Source organism: Vidua macroura, chromosome 7 (genome assembly GCF_024509145.1).
Source record: "Vidua macroura isolate BioBank_ID:100142 chromosome 7, ASM2450914v1, whole genome shotgun sequence".
In the NCBI taxonomy this organism is placed as follows: domain Eukaryota; kingdom Metazoa; phylum Chordata; class Aves; order Passeriformes; family Viduidae; genus Vidua; species Vidua macroura.
In genome coordinates, this window is record NC_071577.1 from 12,278,093 (window position 1) to 12,302,826 (window position 24,734).

Sequence of the window (24,734 nt, forward strand, 5' to 3'; positions counted from 1 at the left end):
ATAAATGGCAGGTGTCACTTTCTAGGGATAAATCTCTAGTTATTAACCTGCTTTCTTTGGAAGTCACCTATTTCCACTCTGCACACTTAAGAGTGCTACAAAATATTTTACCATATTTTGCCATTTCCTCAAGCTGATTTGGAAAGTACTGGGAAGCAGCAACTGCTATATGGGTATTTGTTCTCAAGGTTAAAATATAGTTAATCACCCTTGAAAATTCATGGGCCTCCCTCTTTTTTTTTTGTTTTAATGTTCTCATTACAAAGGGGTCAATAACTTTATTCAGAAACATGCTCAGCCTCCAGGATTAAGAGTCACATCTGAACTTGTTAAGTATATTTACTGGTAAGCTTGTTAGCAATAACATTTGATGTTTAGTAACACTCCTGCTGAACCAGGTATCACAACTAGCATGTTCAAGCTCAGTTACTTCATGCTTCATCTATTATTGATACACAACTTTTTAGCTGAAAAAAACCCAAACATTTTGCAGCCTAATTACTGCATCTGTGTGTGTGTGTACATATGCATATATATATTAAAATTTCAGTCTTTTCCCAAATTTGACACAAGCAAATCCAAAAAGGGACAGAATATCTAATGTTAGAATGGATCTGGTATCAAAAGGTATTTTGAATGTGAAACATGACACAAACTGCTGCAATAGCATGTAAAAATTACTTTCAAAAATTGAGCTATAGAAAGAACTGCAAGCCAATCTTATACTACCCAATGCACTGAAAACAACGTTCAAATAAAAGATGTTTTTTACTAAGTCTGTTCACCGAACAAGTATCTAGACTTTTTTTTACATGGACTTTTTTTAAACGTGTCCTTTCTGACAGTTCTTTTTGCAGTGATGTATTCCTCCAAGTTACATATAAAAATCTTAAAAAGTTTTTTAAGAAACAATATTTACATTTCAAAAAGGCCCAAAGACAGATTTCAAATGAGATTTTTTTTTAATAGCTGTAATAATTTGGAGATTTAGGGACCAGAAAGGATTATCAATTTGCAACCTGGCCTCAAAATACAACTACTAATGTCAATTCTATTTCACTAGATTCCATTTTAAAGGTATCCGTGAATTTCTTGATGCACTTTTACAGTGGATGAGAGCACAGTATCAAGACAAAAGGGTTTAATTTTAGCAAAAAATCTGCCTGGTTTTTGGTAATAGCTTAAATGAAAACTACCGAAGAATCAGCTTCCCATTTCCTGAAGTCTGTAAGAATATTACCTTTCCTAAAGAGGACGATGCTTGACAGCACAGTGAAGAAGCAAGAGAGACATTAAGTAATAAAAACACCTCTCAAGTATGTGCCTTTACAAACTGGACCTTCCCAAAGCACAGAATTAAACAGATGTAGTCTAAAAGAATAAAGGTCTGAGCTGTACCACCTTTCTAAGCATCAGGGCTGGATGCAACAGGACAATTAAAGGTGGTCTGGGCAAACCCATATAAATCACAAGCACGGTGCTCTTGCACTTGCCTTTCATATTCCATTGTCCTATGAAAAGTGTGACCTTCAACTACCATCTAGAACTGAACATGATGAAAATAAAACCTGAGCCTTGAGCTGTAGCTCTCCCAGCTGCAAGTCCAGAGAGTGAAGGGGACATGATTGGATGACACCATCAGTACACAGTGCTCCCTGAAAGCTCCTGAGCAGCTGCCACAGAGTGTTCCACATGTGCAAGGGCAGCAGCAGTGCCTACCTGAGTAACATGACAAGGTCTGCATCACTGGATAAACGCACCAGCCCAGGTGTTCCCTCTGTCCGAATGAACTGGATCTTCTCCCTGTGCAAGTAAAAAAGGCTTTCAAAATACCTTTTGCAAATAAGGCATCAATGTGTACCACAGCAACAAGTACAGAATATATCAGAAATCTCTGGGTTATGGTTTTCTCTACTTTTTTCCCTGCCACACCAAGTCCATGTGAGCAGTAAAATATTCTTCTGAGGAAGGATGCTCCCATTGCCCTCATCTCTTCAATGCTCATGTGCTCATACTCTCGGCAGGTAGTGCAATCACCCAAAAAAAAAACCAAAACAAACCCAAACCAAAAAAACCATCAATCCCTCAAATTCACACTCCAGTCCATGTCTCTGAATTCAAAGTAGCAGGCTGAAACCTGTAAGAGGACATTCCTACTGCAAAAGTGAACTCTTTAAAGAGTTCACTGTCTCTTCTGAATCTCGGTACAAATGCAAGCCATACATTACAATGCGTACTCGTGATTTTAAAGCCAGCATTTTCATACCACACTGCACTTAAGATATCTTCCAGTAAAAAACTGTATTATTTCTCCCCTCTATTTCATCTAAGCACACATCCTTTCTCCTAGACTCAGTTTGGTCACTGTTATGGAATCTACACATCCTAAGTTCTGAGAATGGTTACACACAGAATTTTAGGATCTGTACTGGATATAATTCCTTGGATTCCTATTCTTTTTCTCTGCTGAGCCTTTCTCTGCATTCTGAAATACAAGTACATCCTTCATCTTTTTTCTTTATTAGTATGATAGTACAGTAGAGATAAATTCTAATTTGGCTTTACACTTCTGGAGGAAAAGAAAACAAGAACCAAACCCATGTAGTAAAACCTGTCCCAAATCTGAAGGAGAAAACTCCCAAACAAACAGAAAAGTAAAGACCTCTGTATAAGAACAGCAGCATTAGCTCAGCACACAGGTCTGTCTACCCCTTACCCTATTACCAACAGTGACAAGAAGGTAAAAAACACTCCATACAATTGGCAGGGCAGAGACATCTGGACACTTCCAGAGCCCACTTCACTTTGGTGACCAAATGGCAAGGCTGGAGGAAATAAATGGTGGATTACAAAATTTATCTTAGCATTTGGTTGGCAGCAACACCAGAAACCAGAAGGACATTTTCTGGGTTAACTAATATATGCAGCCTTCCAAATTAATGCAATCCATGACTTCCTGGGGCTGCCAGTGAGAGTTGTGATTTCAGTGACATGTCTTTAATATATATGCTTTTATCTTCCATTAAGATATAAATTATATTTAATGTAACAGGTGCCTTTGCCTGAAGCCCTTTACATTATTTAGCAGCCTCTCAGATTTACCTGCAGTGGCTTGGAAGAATATTTAATCTTGGCATCATGCATAATAAAGATATGGTAAATATAATGTTCTCACTCCACCATGAGACCTCTGAACAGCAACTTTCTACATGTAGTATACTTTCATTTTATATTTTAATAGACTCTCAACTTCTTATCTCTTCTTTCTCTAAGGGAATGAGAAATTATTTTAGACAGAAAATGTTAGAGATCTTTTCAAATTATCTTTGTCCTCTTCCACTGGCCAGATACTAATTTTCCTCTTCACCTATGTAATAATTACAATACTATTAATAATAATAAGAAGAATATTTAATATCATTATCATTTCGCTTCAACTGCACCGAGGTCCTCAAAGGAAGAGATTACCGGCAGTTGTACTAAGCAGTACAAAAAAAATTACACAAAGAATTTATTCTGAAGGATTTTAGTTAGGTCTTAATTTATCAAGTGTTACAGCAATGTCCATGGAGTTGCTTAGTCTCACAATGTGTCAAATAGACATGGATTCCAATAATTTCCTAATCAGGGTCTTAAAACACTAACCAGGAAAAGTAAAACTGGGATCTTTATAAAAATTAAGATGTTATTGAAGCATCAGCTTTAGACGGATATAGGAGAGGAATAATGGAAGATAATTTACCTTAATCAAATTAATAACTTCAAATACTAAAATTAGAATGGAACCATTCAGCTTAAGAGAATGTCTTTTCTGACCAATCACATTCAATGTAAAATAAAACTATGTTCCTTAAAATCCCCAATCATTCTGCTGAAGAAAGTCAGTTAAGGCATATCTTCAGTTTCCTTCCAAAGTAAATGTACAGAAGGACATATAATCTCAAGCAAATTAGGAGGTACAGAAAACAGTATCTTTTCTCCTCTGATCTTTCACTTTTAACCTGAAATCCATCTTTTCTTGAGAAAGTCTCAGTTTGTGGGAAATTAGGAATCTGTAATCAGGAAGCAGGGTTCTACTAGAAGCAGAATCAGGGAATACCAAAAAGCCTTGTGAGCAATTTGAACTCTAATTTGTTAAAAAAACCCACAACACACATGAAGAAAATTACACCGATTGCTATCAGACTGAAGGAAATCAAGCACCCTGGGAAAAAGAGTATGAAGCAATAAAACTACAAACAACCAGAAATTGTTTGTATACTACATCCCAGCAAATTTCAGACCTGGTGGGAAAAACTTGCCTGCAGTGATATGGGCACAAGTGTTTTGACATGCTGAGAACTGTAGATTTCTGCTGTATTTTCTAGAGAGCTTGTATTCTGTTAGTATGTTATTTCAGGTTTGGCAGCTAGGATTTCTTTAGAAGGTAAACCACATCTTTAACACAGAAGTCACATCACAAAACTTGCTATACGACACATGGGGAAACTGCAAAACAGAGCAGCTTGTTGAAGTTTGGGAACTTGAAGGACACAGAGGAAAAGGGATCAGTAAGTAACACAGAACAGAAGAAAAATGAGTACCATGCCAGCCAGTGTGGGTAGGCCTCTGGAACACAGCACTGCACAGGACAGGCTGCCAACAATCAAACCAATCTTTTAATTGTAGTGTCCAAGGAAGAACAGACACATTCATTTCAGTTCTAGTCACTACTATCCAAGTTGTTGGTGTTTCCATTTCCAAGTCTAAACATATGAGGGCATTACAACAACCACACAACAAAGATCATCCTTCCTAAGATCTTGTTGCACTGTGCAAAAGTCTGTAGATATTCCATTTTGTAAATTTTGGAGAGACATCAAATCATTCTGATTGATATAAGATTACCTCCAGACATCATGAGGTCAGAACAGCCTTTCTCTAAATGTGCTTTGCAAAGATAAGGACAAATCCAAATGCCATTCTGCCTCATGCTCTCAGCTGAATGAATGGGCACATTTGCTGTGCCATCCAGCTGTCTTGGCACATTAGGAAGACATCAGCAAATCTCTTACGCCAGTTGTTCCAAACATTTTCTTGTAGGTACTTTTATTTGATAATTAAACCCTACCTCTGTTCTCATCAACCTTGTTATAGTAGGCTGTTACACAGAAATACAGTAAACAACTATTTCCTACAGCTTTATGAATATGTTTGAATGCACCAGAAGTCTACAATCTGTTATGTTACACTGTTAACTAATGAAAGTAGCTAATTGTAATTAACATTTTTTACTGAAATGGAAATAGCAAACTTCACTAATTTTCTTACCTGAGTGAATGATTCCTGGTAAGATCTGGTTGGCGCTCTTGTAGAATTTCAAAGATATTGGGCTGCCGCAAAAATGCAACTATCTTGTCATTGTAAGCTGAAAATATTAAAAAAATATCATGCTGAAACAAGGAGATCCCAAAACAAAGGATGTCATTCCTTTTGAGTCTTCAACAATAATGACACACTTCACCTTCACAGTTTTAAGTTTAGAAGTATTGGGTTAATACTTTCATATGTAAGGCCACCAATTCCACGGTCTTTTAAGGAACACACTTCTTACGATTATGAACCAAATCTCATTGTGACATATCCCTTCCACTGCTAACAGCTATAATTGTGTTAGCAATCTCTATTATATTTTAGCACTCACACTCTTAGCTAAGGTCAAACCAGAATATTTACTGTTAGTATAAAATTGCAGGGACCTTGGTTTTCACTGCGTCTATTCTCACAAATTAAGCAGCCATTGGAAACACCCGTATCAAATCCTCATTAATGGCTGAGCCAGTGAAGCACGCACACCATGTCCATGGCAAGGGGGAGGATTTAAACAGGCAGAGGTTTTCAAGTAAACATGACACAGTACAAAAAGCCAGTTAGAGTTAATCGGATTATTTTATCTTGATTTAGCACAATGTGACAGCTGTTAGATTTAACAAGCTACATTCTGTATGTGGTGGCACAGAAGTCTGTAACTGTGTGTGTATGTAACTGAGAACAGAAGTTAAGCTAATGGCTAATTCCAAGCTGATTAACACTTTCTGTAATCCTGCCAAAATAGATGCTCACAAGTTGTGGAAAAGAAAAAAACCATAAAAATCTCTGGGAATACATGGAGTTCAATTAGGACCCAATCTAACTCCCTGGCTTCAGTTCATCCTGTGAGCACACAGAGAATGTGAGCTAGGAAGGTAAAATACATCAGTTATTTGGTTCTGCATAATTCCAGCTCTGAAAGTTCCAACTGAACAGTGGGGAAATGCTGATGGACAGAAGCCATAACAAATGGCAACCTCTAGCCATCCCAAGTGAATGGAAACCCCAGCAGTGCACAGGGCCATGACCCTCAGTGATGGAGAACTCCTCCGAGCAGAGGCTGGATGCTGACGTACCCACTGGAACCACATCCTGGTACTGAGCTCTGCTGACTGTGTTAAATGTGCTGGATGGTCTCGGCAAAACTGGGGGTCCTGAATGACGGGAGTCCTCTCCGACCTGAAAACATGCAAGTAACCACAGTGAGTGTCTGTGCCAGCACAAGCACTCGGGTACAGAAAAGTGAGAATTTATATGGCTTAAAACCAAGCACGTACGTCAAGGCTTTGCTTGATCACTATCCCCAGTAACCACTGCAGCAGGAAGCAGCTGAGCTGTTAGGACAGGTACTAGCAAAACATTATTTAGCATATTGGGCCCATTAATAGGAAGAATCAAAACTGATGCAAAATGCACTGCTATTTTTAAACAGTCCCATTCTGAAAAGAGACCAAAAAATTAAAACTGGGATACATTTTTTGATTTTGTAATTTAATTTTGTCTTTTGTAATTAATGGACATCTTTATCCATACAAAACATTCTGGAAACCAAATTCTGCTCCTTCATTAGCACCTCTATTACCTCTCTGCATGAATGCAGTTTCCCTGAATTTGAAGTGGAAAAAAGTTTGTGGCTGAAGCCTCAAAGGAGAATAAAGAAATGAGTTCACATTCAGGCAAGTCAAACAAGTCCAAAATTGGTAAAAATATGGCTCCTAGAATAATTCAGAAACACTGTTATGCTTTTCCTGTACCTTCTGGACTTAAAAAAACTGCATATGAACAATTTTTACAGTAGAACCACAAAATAAAATTGTTCTTAGAGGCATTTGTTATGTCAGGGCAACTGCTGCAGTTTACTGCATCATGAGGTTTCAGACATTTCTCAGTATTTAGCATTTTATCTCTATAAAACATTTGGTCAACCTCTTTTTCATCCTGCTGGACCTCTTTGTTTACTTCTCCATTTATCTGCCTACATGTAACTGTTAGCATTTGAACTGCACTCCCAAGCTTCAAAGATCTATAAAACATCTAACTGCAAAAGATCAAATAATTATACAAGGTTGCTTTTGAATCCAATCTTTGAAAACACAAAGCAGCAAAAGTCCCAAGATAACTCCCGAGACCTTTTTGCTCTCTCATAAAATTCTTTCAGAAAAATGAAGAATTATTTCCTGTTAGGCAATGTGCTGGAAAAGGAATGCCATTATTATTAGCTCCAGCTTCACGCTGTAGTTCAGCTTTAGCTAAAAAGGCATTCCTTACACTGGTTCATGTTTGCTTTAGAGCATCTCCCTGTAAAAACTGGGTCAGTGGCTTCAAAACATCAAAGTTCATGGCAAGTTAAAGCCAAAGAAAGTTTTGTTTGTTTTTTTTTTTTCATTAAGTACTCATCTTTTGCAATAATGTACAGTTCCTTTATGCAATAGCTTAAAAATAGGAAAAAAATGCAATTATGCAATATGCAATACATAAGCCCTAAAGTGCAGAGGAAAAACTGGTGTTCAGGTTCATACATACATAAAAGAACATCGTTGCATCATTAATCCTAGAATGGTAGTACTGTATTGAATTGCTATGCTTGATATTCATATCTGGAATTATACCTCAATTCAAGCTACAATTGTAACAATATCAAGGAAACACTTTTAAAATTGCACATAGAAACATGGTTTAAGAAATTTCATGTATCTAGATGGAATTGGACATTTTGACAGGTAAGCATTTTGACTCTGTATGTGCAATATATACAACCATTTTTTGTTGGATAAACTATACTTATTTTGTAGCAATGACAACTTCAATAACATGGCACAAATACCTGTTTTAAGTGCAAAGCTACTGGATGCTGCTTGAAGAAAGATAATTTGGGTGTATATTGGGTAAAGTCAAGGAAAAGAATTATTTCTGCTCTGCTACCAATGAATAACAACAGAAATATTTTACCCTATTCAAGATCTAAATAGCTATATGAAGGCATATAGCTTCTTGCCTTATACACAACATCACAGAACTGATGGAAAATGCTACTTAAAACCATTTGCAAAATATACCTGACACTGGACGAGGGCTGACTAAGCCATGTTCACACAGGATGTGACAAGACACGCAGCCAGTGCTGTGGCACTTGCTGCAGCTCAGTGGAAGCCCTGTTAGAGAAGTGGCAGACAAGATTCATGTCTGCTCTAAAACAGAGGCCTGGCAGACCTTCATCTGCCACAAGATTGAGCTAAGAAAAGGATAAATCAGAGCATTTCTCTTGCTATTCTGAATTGTATTATTTTTAGTTCCAGGCACAGAATAGCCCTCTCCTGAAAAGACAACCTACAGCCAACAGTATGGAGGTTTTTAAATGAAGTACAACTGAAGTCCAAGTCACTGCACATACACAAGGTTACAAGTGTAAGTGACAAGAACAATATGGGGCCTGCCAGTGAAAATGGTGCATAAAAACATAACAAAATAGTTTTTTCCATGTACTTCTGAACAGAAAGTACAGATGAAATACATATTCAAAGGCATATAACAGTCTGATAAAGCTGTATGTGGTATGATTTTTTTACACTTCATGGGAAAGATGCAGAACTAGATGTATAGTCACACATGCATCTTTTCCCCCCTCTTATTTTGCACAGTTACATATGATCACACTCAGCAGACACCATGCTAGACAATACACAGTTTGTCAGTGAAAGACTAGATACAGCAATCAGCTATCTGTAATCAGATGCTCTCCTGTGGTTAAGTGGGGTTACTGCGAATTCAAAATAAGAAAAACTCGTGTTTGATATTTTTCCTCTGAATTCATACATGTTAAAAGCAACAAAGGCTAGCAGAAAATATAATAAATCCTTACAGAAGACTGGTGCACTGTTAGAGAAGAGTCATGCTCCTCCCCACATGGAATATGTGGAAGAGGATGGCGGCGCTCCCGAGGAGGAGGCCCAGACCCCACTCACCTCCCCAGCACTGTGGCTGCGCTGCCGGGTCAGGTGCTGCCGATGGACCAGCGCACTGGTGGGCCTGCTGCTCTGCAAGGGCAGCCGCGGGTCGATGAACGTCGTGGTGCGCGAGTTGTGGTCCACAAAGAAAGCCTGCAGAAGGACACAGAAGACATTCATCAACGCTTTTTTTATTCATTATGTCTGAGGTTAATGTCTGTTGGGGATCCAGGTTTCATTCGATCAGGTGGGGCTGTGGAAAGTCTGTTACTGTGACTTCCATTTCCCTTCTGCAGAAGGAGGACAACACTTTTCCATCCGACCCAAAGGGATGAACTGTTTAATGTCTTACTTTGTTCGTGTCTATAAAGTCCTTTGAAATTCTCATCTGACAAGCATCAGAAGTGGGAAGCTTTATTATGACTGTCAAGAAGAGAAGACTTAAATATTTAATACAAGTAATCCTGGTGTATTCTCCTTTTCATTCTTTTATAAGCATCTAAAAAGGTGTCATTAAGTGGCAAACCCATTGTGAAGTATTTACCATATAATTATGAACACAATTGGCTGTATGTATGTCAAGTGTATGCTTGCATCCAGTGATGATTACAGACCAACAGGCATTTTTGCCGTATTTCTGCTACAACTATTCTAAAGTTCACTGATATTTTTTTCTAAAAACCAAAACAAAATGCAAAAAAAAAAAACCCCTAAAGCACCATCCCAAACAAACAAAAAAAAAGACCTCTGAAAGCCAAAAAGAAAGGTCAACCAACAACACAAAGATGATGGCAACAAAAAATTTACATCAGGCAATTGATGAGAACAACAACATATTGGCCAGTCAACCATTTGCTGAAAACAAGGTCACAGGGACATGTATCCTGGAAAATTAAAGCCGCCTAAAATTCTACCCAATTTGAATCAAAAAGGTTTCTACGCCCTGAAATTTAAACTTTTTGTAGCACCAGTGTTGTACTTGGAAACCAACACTGTTCTATTTCAACACACTCCGCGTTTTCTGTCACAATACTGGAAACATGTGGAAGTGGCAAAAAAAAAAAAAAAATCTCAGTTTTGAGCAGGAGAATTACAGGAAAGTGACATCTGGTCTGAGGAATCAAAAAATCTGGACCAGCAGAGAGGTGGTCAGGGACTGCGGGAGCCATTTCTGTGTTTGGCTACCAGTGACCACAGTTCCACAAACAATTTATTCTTGTGGTGTCAGCAAAAGAAACATTCTCATCTTTCCTTCTCCTGACCACTTGTTTCATCCCCTGTGTTCCCTTCCTGCCTTGTGCTGGCACAAGTGTTTGTGTAGCCATGCAGTGAACCCATCAGAGGTTCTGGTCCAGGCTAAAATTGCTCTCTGTTTGTCCCTATCCCTGCTGGCTCCTATAACCTCGGTCAGCTCACCAGGGATGAGAGGAGAGCAGAACCACTTTTCTGGCAGCAACACCAGCTTCTAGTATTCATGGAATCATTGTTTCAGATTGGGAAAACCAGACCAGAGCAAATGCAATTCTTCTGACTGCTGTGAAGGTAGGTAGACAAACCAGTGTGGCATGCTGTACAGCAACTAAATGCCATTATGGACTGCAGTGGGAGAAAATGTTCACACTTCCATTTCCCAAGGAAGGAGAAGCATATGGAGAGACACCACAGTTACAGAACCCTTTAAGTTCTCCAGAAAAGAGTACCAATCCTCCTGTAGCCCCAACAGCAATCACCTGTACCTGTAGCTTGTGCCTACAAGGAAGGAATCCCATCACCTGAGCAGTAAGAACCCTGTTCTGGCCATCTGATATAGTCACAGATATGCAAGTGAAAGAGTTTCACAGTTCAAACACTGTAAAGTATATTCAATAAATGAAATTTTAATTGCTACATCTGAGCCTGATGCAGGACTTGTTTACCTTGACAAACAATGATGTCACCCTGCAGCACAAGTATACAGATTAGAGAATACAAAACCAGTGAGAAAGAATGAAAACAATCATGAAATTTATATTTGGGGCCTGGCAGATGACTGGAAAAGACTGCTGGAACACAGCCAGTCTTTCTGAAATTTTTTCTCCTGATTGGTAAGATCTACCTACTTTACTAGCAAGTGATTGGTTTGGGGATTTTTTTTTTTAAGTCCTCCTATCTCTTTTATCTAGTCTGTGTACATTTATAAGATGTAAAGGAGCAAAACACAGGTTGATTTCATTAAGTCAACACCATACTGCAAATCACTTATTAGAAAAATTCTGATTCAATAAAGGAGGTAGTACCCCTAAAGCTGCACCACTCAGTTCTGAGCTAATGCAGCACTCTAGTATTGCATGCAGTGTTCCACAGCATTCTATTTAAATAATAGCTCAGTTTAGACATGAAGATAAAGACAATCATAGCTTATTAAATATGTATGGTTGCAGGCCAGGTCGTAGTAGCCTACTTCAAAACAAAGCATAAATTAGCACTTTGAAGCTTTGGTGAAGATAACCATTGGATCTTCAATGCTTTGGGCTAATCTGGACACTGGCACACAGCTCAAAATACACTGTGGTTCACAATATCCTTTCAAAAAAATTCCTCTCATAACTCCTGCCCAGCTATAATCCATAAATCTACAATGCTTGAAGAGACTGACACAAAATAGGTAGTGCCAGAACTATATTTAGCCCATTAAACATGAATAGTTGCCCTAGTTATTCTTCCAGTTAAAACCTATGAAGCTTGCTAAAATACCTTTTCTTCCTATTGGAGACTTCATTAATCAATTACTTTGATTTCTTTAATTTTAGAGAGAAAAACCAGAAATGTGCTCTAATAACTTCCTGTGTATTTGCACATCTTGCAGAGATCTAATTAAAAAGCACAAAGACTTGCATCTGGCTTTAAAATACAGACACGTGCTTATGCACACTGCACAAATGCATTACCTGTACGATGTCTGTGTCTGTGCACATGGACACTGCAAGGCAGAATCTCAAAGCTCAGCTCAGGGGCCTAGTAAGCCTGTATAATGCTTCCTGCTACCACATTTTCCAAAGGCTTTCTGCCTCCCTGTGGTCAGTGACTGATGAAATCTGTAATGCCCCTCAGAAACTACACTGTGGTCACAGACGTTTTAGGGAGGACTGCAAGATATTATCACCTGCAGGGGATACACAGAGGAGCCAAAGAGGAGTGGGCAGCTGGGCTTTGCTGTGCAGCTCTGGAGGGAGTTCAGAGGTGGGCAGTCCCCAGCTGACCTTGGAACACAGCCCACAAAGAGGGCCAAGTCTCACTGTGATATACTTGAAAAAATAAAGGAAAACCTCTTCTCAGTAGGGAAGAATAGTTAAGGAAAGGAAACAATTATATATTGTGTTATGGCTAAGTTCTACTTGCTACTTTTTAGGTTTATGCTTTAATAAAGGCAGGTCCAGTTTCAGTTTGGTCTCCCCAAGCACTGGTCTTGCCATGTATTGGCCATGGTCTCTCTGAAGTGCTGAATAGGCTTTTCCACTGCCCACAAGTGGCACTTGTGACACAGACAATGATGAAAATGAGCAACACTAAGACTAATTCAAAGTGAAGAAATCCCAGCAGGAAATTATTCAGAGCTTCCTCTTCTTGATTAATATTGTGGTAGCATCGCTGTTACCAAAGACCAACCCAGAAATCCAAAGGTCTAATTCTCTCTATGGAGCACATATTAAAGAAAATTGAAAATTGCCCTATTCTTCAGGAGAAAACTGGCCTCTGAAGAACTTAACAGAACAAGAATGACTTAAAACAGAAAACAGTGAGGCAAAGAACAACATTACTAGACTTACACATTCCTAATTGTGTGCCTAATGAAAAAACTAAGTGCTTTTCAGAGTTTAAAAAATCTAGGAAACAACCCTCAAGTATTTTTACCCTTCAGTTTAGAATTGTCTGATCTTTCTAAGCAACAAGATCGTTATTTATATGGACTCTCACAGCTAACCACATTGAGAGTGATAAATGTAAGAACCAAGAAGCTAAATATGCCAGTAATCCTAATAAACCGATAAGCCTTATCACTTCCTCACATACTAATCATAGTCTATTTTTAACCCTCCTGTTGTCTACACAAAATATAATGTTTCAGATACTGAGGATGCAGTAGCTTAAAGTTACATTAAAACTTACATCACAACTGTAAAAGTGATATCAAATTTTTTTTTTTTTTTTAGGAAATTGAAAATTGATACCTGTTAAAAAAAATCAATGAGACTTGCAACTATTTTAAGATCTCTAATACCTCTTAAGGAAACCTGGTCCATACCATCTCTTTCCTTCTAAGCAATACACAACCACCACAGTGATCCTCCCGAGCTGTTCCAGACCATCCGTTTTACCTCAAGTCAATCCACTTGATCTCAGAAACTGATGAACACAAGGCCTTCGTAGCCCTGTGGAGTTACCTTGCCCTGATGGTCGTGTTTCATTTCCCAGCCCCTCGGCAGCTCCAGCTGTTTGTTGGCAAACATGTTGAGGAAGCCCACCAGATCCCGGTTGTGCTGGTAGCGCTCAAAGTGGTGGGTGTCCCGCCGGACTTTGGTGATCATGTGCTTCAGACACGTGTTGTTTGTAAACATGCGGTAGGCACTCTGAAAAACACACAGCAGAGTAAAGGCTTTTCAAAGAGAAAACCGTTCTGGCCACAAAAGACAGTCCTGTTCATTGTAAGTGAGCCTGCAGAAGAAAAGTTACTCATTCCATTGCTTCTCCTTACACTATAAATCCCATTACACAAACAAACACTGTGGGGGGGGGAACCTATGCAAAAAGAAGCACTGAAGAACAGGCAAAAAAGGAAAATATAAATATTAAGATGGTTTTTCGTTCAGTGTGACCTCTAATATACTTTGATATAAACCAGGCAATCTGGGGGAAACCAATATTGCCATTAAGCAGCAAGGTCATTCCTAGAATTGTGTCTCACCCTATGCAAAGCACAGCAAGAAAGCTATTGCTTCCATAAACAAATAATTTTGTATCATAAGAAAGATGAAGAATTGAGTGGAAAATAAAAATTGCTATCATGCAGAGTTATGATGTCCCTGATAGCACAATAATTTCAGGGGATAATGATGACTGAATCTAGCCTCCCTATCTACTACCAATACCTTATCATCAAACACTGAGCAGTGTATTTGTACACAAAACAACTGCATTTATAAGCACGTATTTACGAAAGTCTTTGAGCAGTAGCCACCATACTCACAGGGTTAGAATGCAGCACTGTAAAGAACTCTGGGCTGATAAGGAATTTCACAGGGGGAGACTGGAGCAATAAAGTAAGTCTGGATCTGGAGGTAGAGTGAGGCAGCACGTTCTCTCTTCGAAAATCTAAGAGCAAAGTAAATGACAGAGACTTCCAGCAGTTATTACCAAAGCATCCCTGCAAACAACTATATTGATGTGAATCACACAAGCAAGGAAAGCATTAAGTACACAATTATTTCAGATTTACTGAGGATTGTCCACATAAGTGCACCCAAATTTCTTCTAATATAACATTGAAGTTTCTGAGAATATTACAATTTTAGTTTAGTAACATTTACTTGTGGCTTTTGTTAAACAACTGTTAAAAAAAAATCACATTCCATTATTTGGGCTATGGAGTTTGTGCCTGTATATAAGACGCAATAAAGTCCCCATGGCACGTCTGCACTGCTATACTGTAGCTGTATGCAGGTAAGTTATTTTTTAAATGATAACTAATGGATATAAAGTCATTATACACTTATAAATATTTTATTCCTTCTTAAAAAACAAACAATAAATCTGCCCCAGTCTTGATACAGTATTGAAGCAGCTTATGTAAGTAAGAAGTAGGTTGCCAAGGAAGTACCTTTCAAGTTACAACTTCCAATAAACATTTGTGTCTTCTCCTAGCAACTACAGAAGTGCCCTGATTTTTCTTCAGTACCAGGAAGGAAGCAAAAATATATTGAGTGGTGTTTGCTACAATGGCAACACTGTTGTCCCCAATTCTCTTTGAAGACATTTGGAAGTGTATTTTTAATGTAAATGAAAAACTGCAAGTTCAGATTTGGTCTTCAGTGATATTACACTAAAATGTGTGCTGCCATCTACATTTCAGTTTCTTTCTTTTTTACACATTGCAGTATGTGCACACTTCTCCATCAGATGAACATTAATCATGTAGACCACAGCTATCACAGATTTAAAAGATAGTTTTTATGTAAGACACTTCCACAACCTCTTCAATACAGCAGAGTCATAGCTTTATTTGCTTTTCTGAAATATTCCTCAGAAGCTGAAGACCAACTCAAGACAATCCCGAGTAGGCCAAAAACCTAATTTGAGACCTAAATCCAGAAGTCACAAGGAAACACTAGGAAGCAATGGATTCAAGGCTATGTTATAAGAAGAATAATGAGTAGACTGTCTAAAAAAGTTAAAGAATGTCCCTCAAGTGGAGAATATAAGAACTCATGAGACAGCATTTGGCAAGTATGGCCTAGGAACAGCTCACCCAATCTATCTACAGCAATGTAGTCAATGACTACCTGAAGCCCTTTCTAGTTCTACATTCTACTATTTCAAACTGCATTAGGAGAGTCAAAATATTTGTAAGCCAGACCACACAATTTTATGTTTTTTTTCACTGCAAGTGTCCTGCTCTCTAAACCACTCTGGTACTGACAGAAAAGTGCTCTGAATCTCACAATCTTCTCTTCAGCATATTGAGCAGGCTGAGTCATAACCTTCAAAACTAGACAGCATTGAAAACAAATGGCTTCATTTTCACACAGACTTTCAGAGGAAGAAGTTAGGGTTTGCCTTATGTACTCTCAATAAATCATCTATGAGATAAGTGGTCCCTTCTTTGGAGAAGGGATAAAAAATTAATTTTTTTTTACCTGAATTAGAATGGTGAAATTCAGCTTCCTCTGCAGCTCCATCCACGGCATTTGTGTGCTCTTCAGGCCTGTCATTTGTCATTGTTCTTCGGATGCTCTGGTACCTAGGGTTGGAAAACTGGACTTTACATATAGTATATGGTAACTATGACCCAATTCTAACTCCGAGGGAGCCTGCCCATATTTTCTGCCATATAGGTTAATACATATTGACCTCTGATTTCTGCATTAACAGCCTTTTGAATTTCTGACAACCATCATCAGATGTAATATTTTTGGTCACATAGCTTAAGATCACAGGTGGAACACAAAAGTCCTGGAAACACACATGCAAACTAAAAGCAACAGCCACATAAAAAGAACCACCTAAGGCCAGCAGTGGGAGCAGCTGTGGCCTTGTCTCCATGCTCAGTCTTGCAATAGTGAATGCAGTTTTGGAAGCACACAGAATTCACAAGCACCAAGGGTGATTCTTACCGGCGATTCAGCTGCTCCATCTGCTGTATGGAATTGGACCTCTGCAGAATCTGTGGGGCTGGGGGAGCTGTGGGTCGCTGCCATGTCGTTGTCCTGTTCACATGGTCCACGTAAAAAATCCGTCCATGGCTGTCAATTCGAGCCTCCCAGTCTAAGGAGCAATAAAATACTGTAAACTATGGAGGGCTTGGGGTTTATTCATTGATTTGTTTGAGCTCTATCACTTTTGTAACTCCATCTATTGCTTCAAGTCTCTATAATAATAATAATTACTACTACAACATAGACATATACGTATGTGTATAAAAAATACACAACTGTACAGAAACAGACATGCCTGAATCACAGACACTTGCAAGTACAGCAAACGTGCAAACCATTTAGCACAACAGTCTTTGAGAGCTCAGAAGGTGTCTGGATGAGACTATCTATATTGCAAGTCTAAGTGAAAGTAGTATCTGCTGACAAAATAAAAACACTCAAGTTTTTAAAACAGTGTTTGTAAACAAAATAAAACACTCAAGTATTCTAGGAAGAACAGAATTTTCAATAGGAAAAAAACCCAAACAAAAAAAACCCCCTTCTAACAGTTTACATTTGTGAATTCAATATCCTCTTAATTGTCAAGCCCTAAACCACTGTATAATAAGTTGGGATTTTTCTTGTCATGTTTATGCCCAATTCTGACACAGTCACCATTTCTGTAGCATGTTCTTGAGGAAGAAAACTATTTTTTTTTTCTGCACTTAATTTAAAATACACAAGTTCAAACACCTGGGCAATGGCTTCCAAAGCAAACCATCTGCAACAGTATTGTGATGGACAAGGCTGTCTTCTGATATGTTCCTACATTAGGCTACATTCCATCAAAGCACTGTTAGTCAAATGTGTTACAAATAGCTTGCTGAAGCTATTGCAAAATTGTCATTCATCAAGCTTTATTAATTTTCTCCCCAGGAATGTAGGAATTGGAGCATATTGTTGCACATTATAGGCAGAAATAAATGTTTAAATTCTTTCTCCTGTTCTTTAACTGGACATAACACAAGACTGAAAGAAATACACATATTTTTCTTCCTTACTTTCAAATTTTGGTGAAACAACAATTAGAATACAACCCAAATTAAAAAGAAATTACAGTTTACAGCCCAAAATCATATCTTTAATATTTTCTCTAATTTTTCAGTATTAAAATATTAAACCTGTCACATATCTGAAAGCAGAGCTTTGGAGAAAAAAATTGAACCTATGTAATGATTAGTAGACTATTTATATTAGCAAATTATTTATTAACACAGAGACTGAATTGGGCTATGACTGTAATGGGGTGATGTGCACATGCATCATGACATGCATGACTATGCAGAAACCAAGCAAATGGCAGAAATGTTAAAATACTACACAGCCAAAGCTTTTCCCACGAATATTTCAGCAGTTTTTCCAAGTAGTTATTGTAGTGTATAGTTTTCTTCTGAAACCACAGAACTGGACTAGATATCTCTGTGCATTTCTGAAATATTTGTCTCCCAGACACAGTTTTGTAAAACGCAGAACTGGTATAATAGGGTGGCAGTTAATTAACTCAAAGATCTGCACACAGGATTAATCTGATTATAACAGAACCAGCAGGGAGCACAACCATATCAGCATGCTGGCTTTGCACACACAGTTATATCTGTGTTCTGCTATCACGCTCCTTCCAGTTACTTGCTCCAATTACAGAGCAAACACAGTCCCATACCACACTGGGAAATACAGATCTGTTCAATTTACACTAAATAACTTAATTCCTGACTCCTTTAAAGTAACAGAGCTTTGCCACAGACTTCAGTGGGTCTGAATTTACTTTTATTTTTTTGCATATTTGGTTTAAAGCAATGTTTGCCTATCAGTTGTGTAGCTTTTTTTTTTTTTTTTGAGGGGGGGAAGGGGGGTCCTTTCTTTGAATACCTAATACTTAATAGATTTTCACTTCTCAAAGTTTAAGCACATGAATATTGAGAGCAATGTATTTTTCATATGCATTAGAGAAATTACAATTCATTTGTTCCTTAAGGCTCATCTAACTGTTGCTTAATGTCCAGGTTTATTTTAATATAAAATCTTCACTCTGCCTCAAAAAAATGCAAGGAAAGCACAGACACCAGTAAATTAATCTGCAGATATGAAAGATGTTGCATATTCCTTTGTAAATCATTACCACACAAGCAGTATTCAGAGATTTCAGAGTGCTTGACAGCTCACAGTGCCTCACAAGCACCATCACCTCATCTCCCTGCCCCTGTGCACTGCACACAGGAAAGGCAACACTGTCTCTGCAAGAGTGACACTCAGCAAGTCTGTGTGCACCAGGTGTAATTATCACAACAACAACACCGGACCCAACCATCATCACTCCTCACTTCCAACTTCTCAGCTGCTCATTCTCAGCTCTAACATTCAAAAAGGAAATGTAATGAACTGTCAGTAATGAGACACAGGCAGTTTATCCCCCAGTTAAGTATGGAGAAGCTCACTTGGTGGCAGAGCCTCATCCACTCTCTGGTACCGGCTAACGTCCTGACGCACCGAAGGCAGGGACCTCAAGGGCTGATGGCCATTGGCAGGAGAACCTGGGATCAAAACACACATGAATTGCTTTTTTCAGTCAATGTGGGGAAGCCCTAGAGTTGCCTCTGAACTGAGCAAGCTGTGTTAAAGCTTCTGCAGAACTATGATATCTCAGGATACATCTAACAGCTCTTGGAGTCAAAGTAAGTTAAGCTGACAGTTCTAGGCAAGTGATTCCTCTGGGATGTCCTGGTCCTGGAAACATCACCTCTGGGATGTGCTGCATCCATCTGTGAGCAGCCCAAGTCAGGGCATGGAAACAACCTGTGCCTCAGCCATATCCCAGGACAAAGCTCCACCTGGCCCCAGAAACCTTAAGAGTGGGAGGTGGAACTGTCCACTGTCCTTCCTTGCTGCAGCCAAACTGATTTGCAAAACACAATGTAACCTGACACCTAATAACGAGCATCCCAAATGTCTAGAAAATGCTGTAAAATATTGACAGGATTTGAAATAAATACCAAAATTATTATTTCCAGTCAATAAACTGTTTATGAAGAGAAGAAATTATTGCTTATATATAGCTCTTGGTATGTTATGAAAAAGATGCATTTGGAAACCCACTTGATTGGATATGCTTCAGTCCCTGAAGAAAATGAACAGATAATCAATCCATTATTAAAGTTGCTTGGAATCAATTCATTGGGACACATTTCTACTTTCAGCGATTTTAGTGACACAGAAAATTCTCAGTTGTAAAAATAATTTTTAAATCAGTAGGTTACCCAGTGTTAACTTGGGTAACACATTTCTCTCCCCTCAAGGTTCCAGTGCGCTAGGATCCATCTGTACAGAGAAGGAACTGGGAAAAGCAAAATAAAGAGCCTGAAGTTGACAAAATATGACTATTTTTCCATTCCCCTTTCTTTTGATTACCCCTATATTTTAATGCTAATATAAAACATCTAAAAGAAAAGAGCGCAATATAATATTATTTTGCATTTCATATTTTGGGGGGAGTTTCATCCCTCATTACCATTTTCATTAGTGAGCAGGGTAGTATTGTGGAATTCTTTCCTCCTCTTCATCCTCCTCACTACTCTCTCAAGAATTAAAATACATCCAATTTTAAAGTAAACCCCCAAGAGTCTCTTGAAGAAAGAAATAAATTCAAAGGAACAAAAAAAAAAATCTTGAAAGATAATGAAATTGAAAAATTAACGACCTTTGTTTTCAGGTGCAGTAAGGTCACTCCAGAAAGTGCCTCCTGCAGTTGTTACCTCCAGTAGCTCCTTCAAGCGGTGCTGTGGCACCCTCACAAGCTGCCTGCGCTCCCTCCATTTCTTCATCCTGAGACTGACTCTGGGCAGCTGCTGCCTGCAGGCTTCTTCTTCTTTGCCAGATTTCTTCTGCTTCCTCTTGGTCTTGCAGTTCACCTGCCTCAGCCTCCTGCGCCTCCTCCTGAGGTAACTGTACTGCGGGCAGAGAACCAGCAGCGCTCGCAGAGTCCTGTGCTTCGGCACCCGGCTCCGCCGCAGCTGCCTCGGGGGCACAGGCTCCCTCCTCCTCCTCCTCCTCCTGGGGAGAGAAGGCTGGAGTCTCGGGGAACCTGGCGCTCTCGCAGGAGGAGCAGCGCATCTCCACGGAGGAGCGCCGCACGGTCGCGCTCTCGTTGCAGGAGCTGTCGGCCCCCTCGGCGTCGCTCTCCCCCTCGGGCCGGGTGCTGGCCTCGCTGACGCTCTCGGTGCGAGCGGGGTCGCTCTGCTCCGTCTCTGACGACAGCTGGGAAGGCTCCGAGCCTTGGTCGATGGACTCGGTTTCGCTGACGCCCCTTCTGCTCCCACCTGCAGCTTCAGCAGCTCCCGAGTCCGCACTGCCGGGAGGCTGCTCTGCCTCCGGAGGGGCAGAGGACTCGCTGCCAGGCTGCTCTGCTGGGGCTTCAGCCTGAGAGCCCTGCAGGCATTCGCCTCCTTCCTCTGGAGGTGGAAGCTCTGGGAGAGAATCTTGCTGGTCATCAGTTGATGGCAAAGGAGCATCAGAGGCTGAAACCCTTTCACTCTCTGCAGGCCCTGGCATTACCTGATCTGATGAGGAACTTACTTCATTTCTTTCAACGTTTCTGGTAGCACCATTAAGCATTACTAAACCACCATCATCTTCCAAAGAGGATGGAAAACCCAGGTCTTGATGCAGCTCGTGCTCCTCTTCATCTGAGTCAATGTGAAGCATGGCATTAAGTCTTGTGTCAGTAGGGAAGCTACTCCTCAGTTTTGGGGAGGCTCCTCGTGGACGGTCACCACAGGCAGATGTCCCTGGCCTGGGATGGTTATTGTGTTCTATTGCATCGAGATAGTCATTTAGTGAGTCCTGGCGACCTCTGGGAGGGGATGATCTTGAAGCACCAGAGGTCAGCTCATCCTGGTCTGTCTCCAGAGTCCTACTAGTCCTTAAAGAGTGTCTCAGGATTGTGTCTCCAGAAGATTCCTCAAAGACTGGGCCATTGGAACACACTGTGGATGTATCGTGATGTCCTGCCGGCATGTCCTCATCATCAGAGGGGCTCCCCAAGTCTCCATTTACAGAGTTGGTTCCTAGCAAAGTCCCAACTGTTTCTGGTGAAGCATCTGCAGAGACAGAAAGCATATTGATATTCAAATGAAGGTGAAACACAGAGCAGCAAGAACACATAGTTCATTCTACTTAAATTATATAAAAATACACATCCTTGAAGACACTTGCTTAGTTCAATCAGAAAACTAAGGGAAGAAACTTCAATCAAAATAACAGAGGCATGTACAGTGTTGGAACAGCAGTTACAGAATTTTTCATGTATAACTCTATACTGTTTTGTAAGATATAGAAAAATTAAGAGGTGGGCAGTATGACTTTAAAGGATTCCCATATTGCTTTCAAAAGACAGAGCACTGCCAAGCATAAAATGAGAATCATAAGCAGATTCATTTAGAATCTATCCAAGAAAATCCAAAACAATATGCTAAGCATTGGTGGTTCTGGAACTGCCATCTCCAAGGTAGTACCTGCCATATCTAAATTTTGAATCCCTATACAAAATTCTGTAGTAGAGGGACCATATACAAATGAGAAAGTATATTATGTCCTCAACAACAGAAAAGCCTGGACACAGAAATACAGAGAAACTCTCTCCATACAACTATCTGGAGATCCAGATAATTGACTAATTCTCACCTTCGTGAACAGAAGATGTGATTTCCACTTTGAATTGGAGATACCCACTAACATGATCAGCTGGGAGCCTTCTGCCAAGATTATAGCTGAGAACCTGGTCTCTGCAAAATCAAAAATATTGGGTTTCAAAAAATTTTGCTGGCTTCATGTTTTCAGTATTTAATTCCTATTATGGTCTTAAAATTGGCCATATACTCTGGTTTGCATGGAAAAGCACAAACACCAACAATGGTGTAAAATACCTTTTGTTAACAGATAAAGCAGCCTAAAAAACTATGTTGGATCAATTCCAAATACAGATTGTGCCCTACCAATTCTTATACATCCCTAAATATCTTAAGTTCTAAAGAAATCAAACTGCAAAGGTCCCCCTCTCCTAACCTCCTCCTTTCCCCAACATTGTTTTACAAAAATTAACAAAACCTTTCTGCCCCCTTGTGGTTTTTACTATGTACAAAAGTCACAAATAGTTACATCATAATTTTTCACATTCAACAAAGCACTTCTACATTCTGATTTAGTCAAACTATTATGCTTGCATTTATCTTTACATATGTTCTTAAGAGTTACTGAATTCAATGGGGCTGAGACTAGATTAGACACTTGTATCAGCTTGAGACTTTGGATCAGATCCCAGGCTGTACATATTTATTTAGGCACAGCTTAATACTTTTCCTTTACTGGAAGCACTCCTACTGCAAAATAAAACAAATGCAATAATTACTGAAGTAAGCGGCAGCAGTTTGCATAAACTTTTATGGGAAAAAAAAGCCCTGAGTGGACAGGCAGCATCCCCTCTCCACCCTGCTCTATAGCCCACAGGATACCAAATCTCTGCAGTAGTGTCTCCAGGACCTGTCACAGACTCCTCACTCTGTACTCCAAGTACAAGCCATCCATTAGGTATCTGAGGCTTCCAGTTTTTACATAAGTTTTATATTATTCCACACCATTCAAGAATAGATGAAGCCACATTATGAATCCACATTATGAAGCCACATTATGAATCATGCCTTCTCTGTATTCAGCTGAATCAATTCCAGATGATTCTCATGCTCATTTATCATGTTTTCCAGGAACTTAAAAGCCACTGGCCATTTCATTACACAAGCTTGTGAGCTCTGACTACAGCTAAAAGTGGGGAAGAATTTATCTAAAAGTGGCTGGTTCTGGATTTCATCTTTTCATTCCTTAAGAATCATCCTTGACATCACCAAAATGATGGTGTTATACTTGCTTGACCCAAAAAAAAAAAAAAAGCAAGAGCATTAGAAGTTATAATTGTATATTTGGTACATTACTATTTCACATCTACATTAACCACTACATTACTTTGCAAAACCTTTGGTGAAATATTGTCTGTCTTTACACAAAAACTGAAAATGGACAGGTATACCACAGAGGAAGACGCAAAAGAATTAATTTAACAGAAGTGTGGCAAACCAACCAAATATCCATATTCTTAATACATACATCTTATGCTGCCTCTCCTTTCCTACAAAGATTTGATATATCAAATATACAGAACTGAAATTCAGAGAAGAAAACAGAATAATGGTCTGAAATACCAGAGGTGAGAACTAATGAACATAGCAAAGTGGTGATTTCCACAAATCACGGCACCAGGAATCCAGAGCAGAAAAACATTTTGGTGTTTAGCAAGGAAATAAAAACCTGCACTGGGTTTTGAAACCAGCCTGGATCACGGTGTTGTTTTTGCATGTATAGGAGTGGGCAAATTTATTAGAAAAAGCTGCTTGTTCAACCAAACACAGTTTGTGGAAACTCAATGTGAGGCAATTCTTAGAAAGTTATATTGTGTATATACCTGCACTGTTCTTAGATACCACTACAAAACAAATTGACAAGCTTTTTTAAAAAATGTTTTTAATAAATTCTGTGTCAGAAGGTATTATCAAAATTTTAAGCTACTCTTACAATTTTATTCTTCCTTTACTTACAAGTGTATACAACACTTTGAAAACGTAAAGCTGAAAACTGCTTTCAAATTGAATTTTATTTTCTCCCCTTATGCAGCTTGTTACTTTGAGAGGAATATCTGTGAAAAAGGAGGCCAGTTGGTATAAATGTGATGACACTGCCATGCCCTTAAGCGTTAAAGAAGAAAATATGCATTTAATTTCACCAAGATACCTCATGGGCCTAATCCTGTGGCTTTTTAAAGTCAATGGAGACACTAACTGAAGCAAACTTTGAGGCAGGGCCTTTAAAAAAGGCATGCACAACAGGTGAACTTTGAGTCCCATCAGTGAGCTATTCATAACGACAGGCAATTTTAATTGTGTAGTACTAGAAG

The 24,734-nt window shown here is 39.2% G+C and overlaps 1 protein-coding gene across 1 annotated transcript in view; it reads right to left on the bottom strand.

Annotated features, from left to right (window-relative positions):
* HECW2 (HECT, C2 and WW domain containing E3 ubiquitin protein ligase 2) overlaps positions 1–24,734 on the bottom strand; it is a 143,478-nt gene that overhangs the window by 24,905 nt on the left and 93,839 nt on the right. The window contains exons 8-18 of the mRNA XM_053982155.1: positions 22,418–22,518; positions 20,491–21,834; positions 19,177–19,272; positions 16,661–16,811; positions 16,184–16,287; positions 14,518–14,642; positions 13,715–13,900; positions 9,312–9,446; positions 6,426–6,528; positions 5,311–5,407; positions 1,720–1,803 (exon numbers count right to left, since the gene is read on the bottom strand). Of these exons, the coding sequence (XP_053838130.1) occupies positions 1,720–1,803; positions 5,311–5,407; positions 6,426–6,528; positions 9,312–9,446; positions 13,715–13,900; positions 14,518–14,642; positions 16,184–16,287; positions 16,661–16,811; positions 19,177–19,272; positions 20,491–21,834; positions 22,418–22,518 (2,526 nt within the window). The remainder of the gene's footprint in view (positions 1–1,719; positions 1,804–5,310; positions 5,408–6,425; positions 6,529–9,311; positions 9,447–13,714; positions 13,901–14,517; positions 14,643–16,183; positions 16,288–16,660; positions 16,812–19,176; positions 19,273–20,490; positions 21,835–22,417; positions 22,519–24,734) is intronic.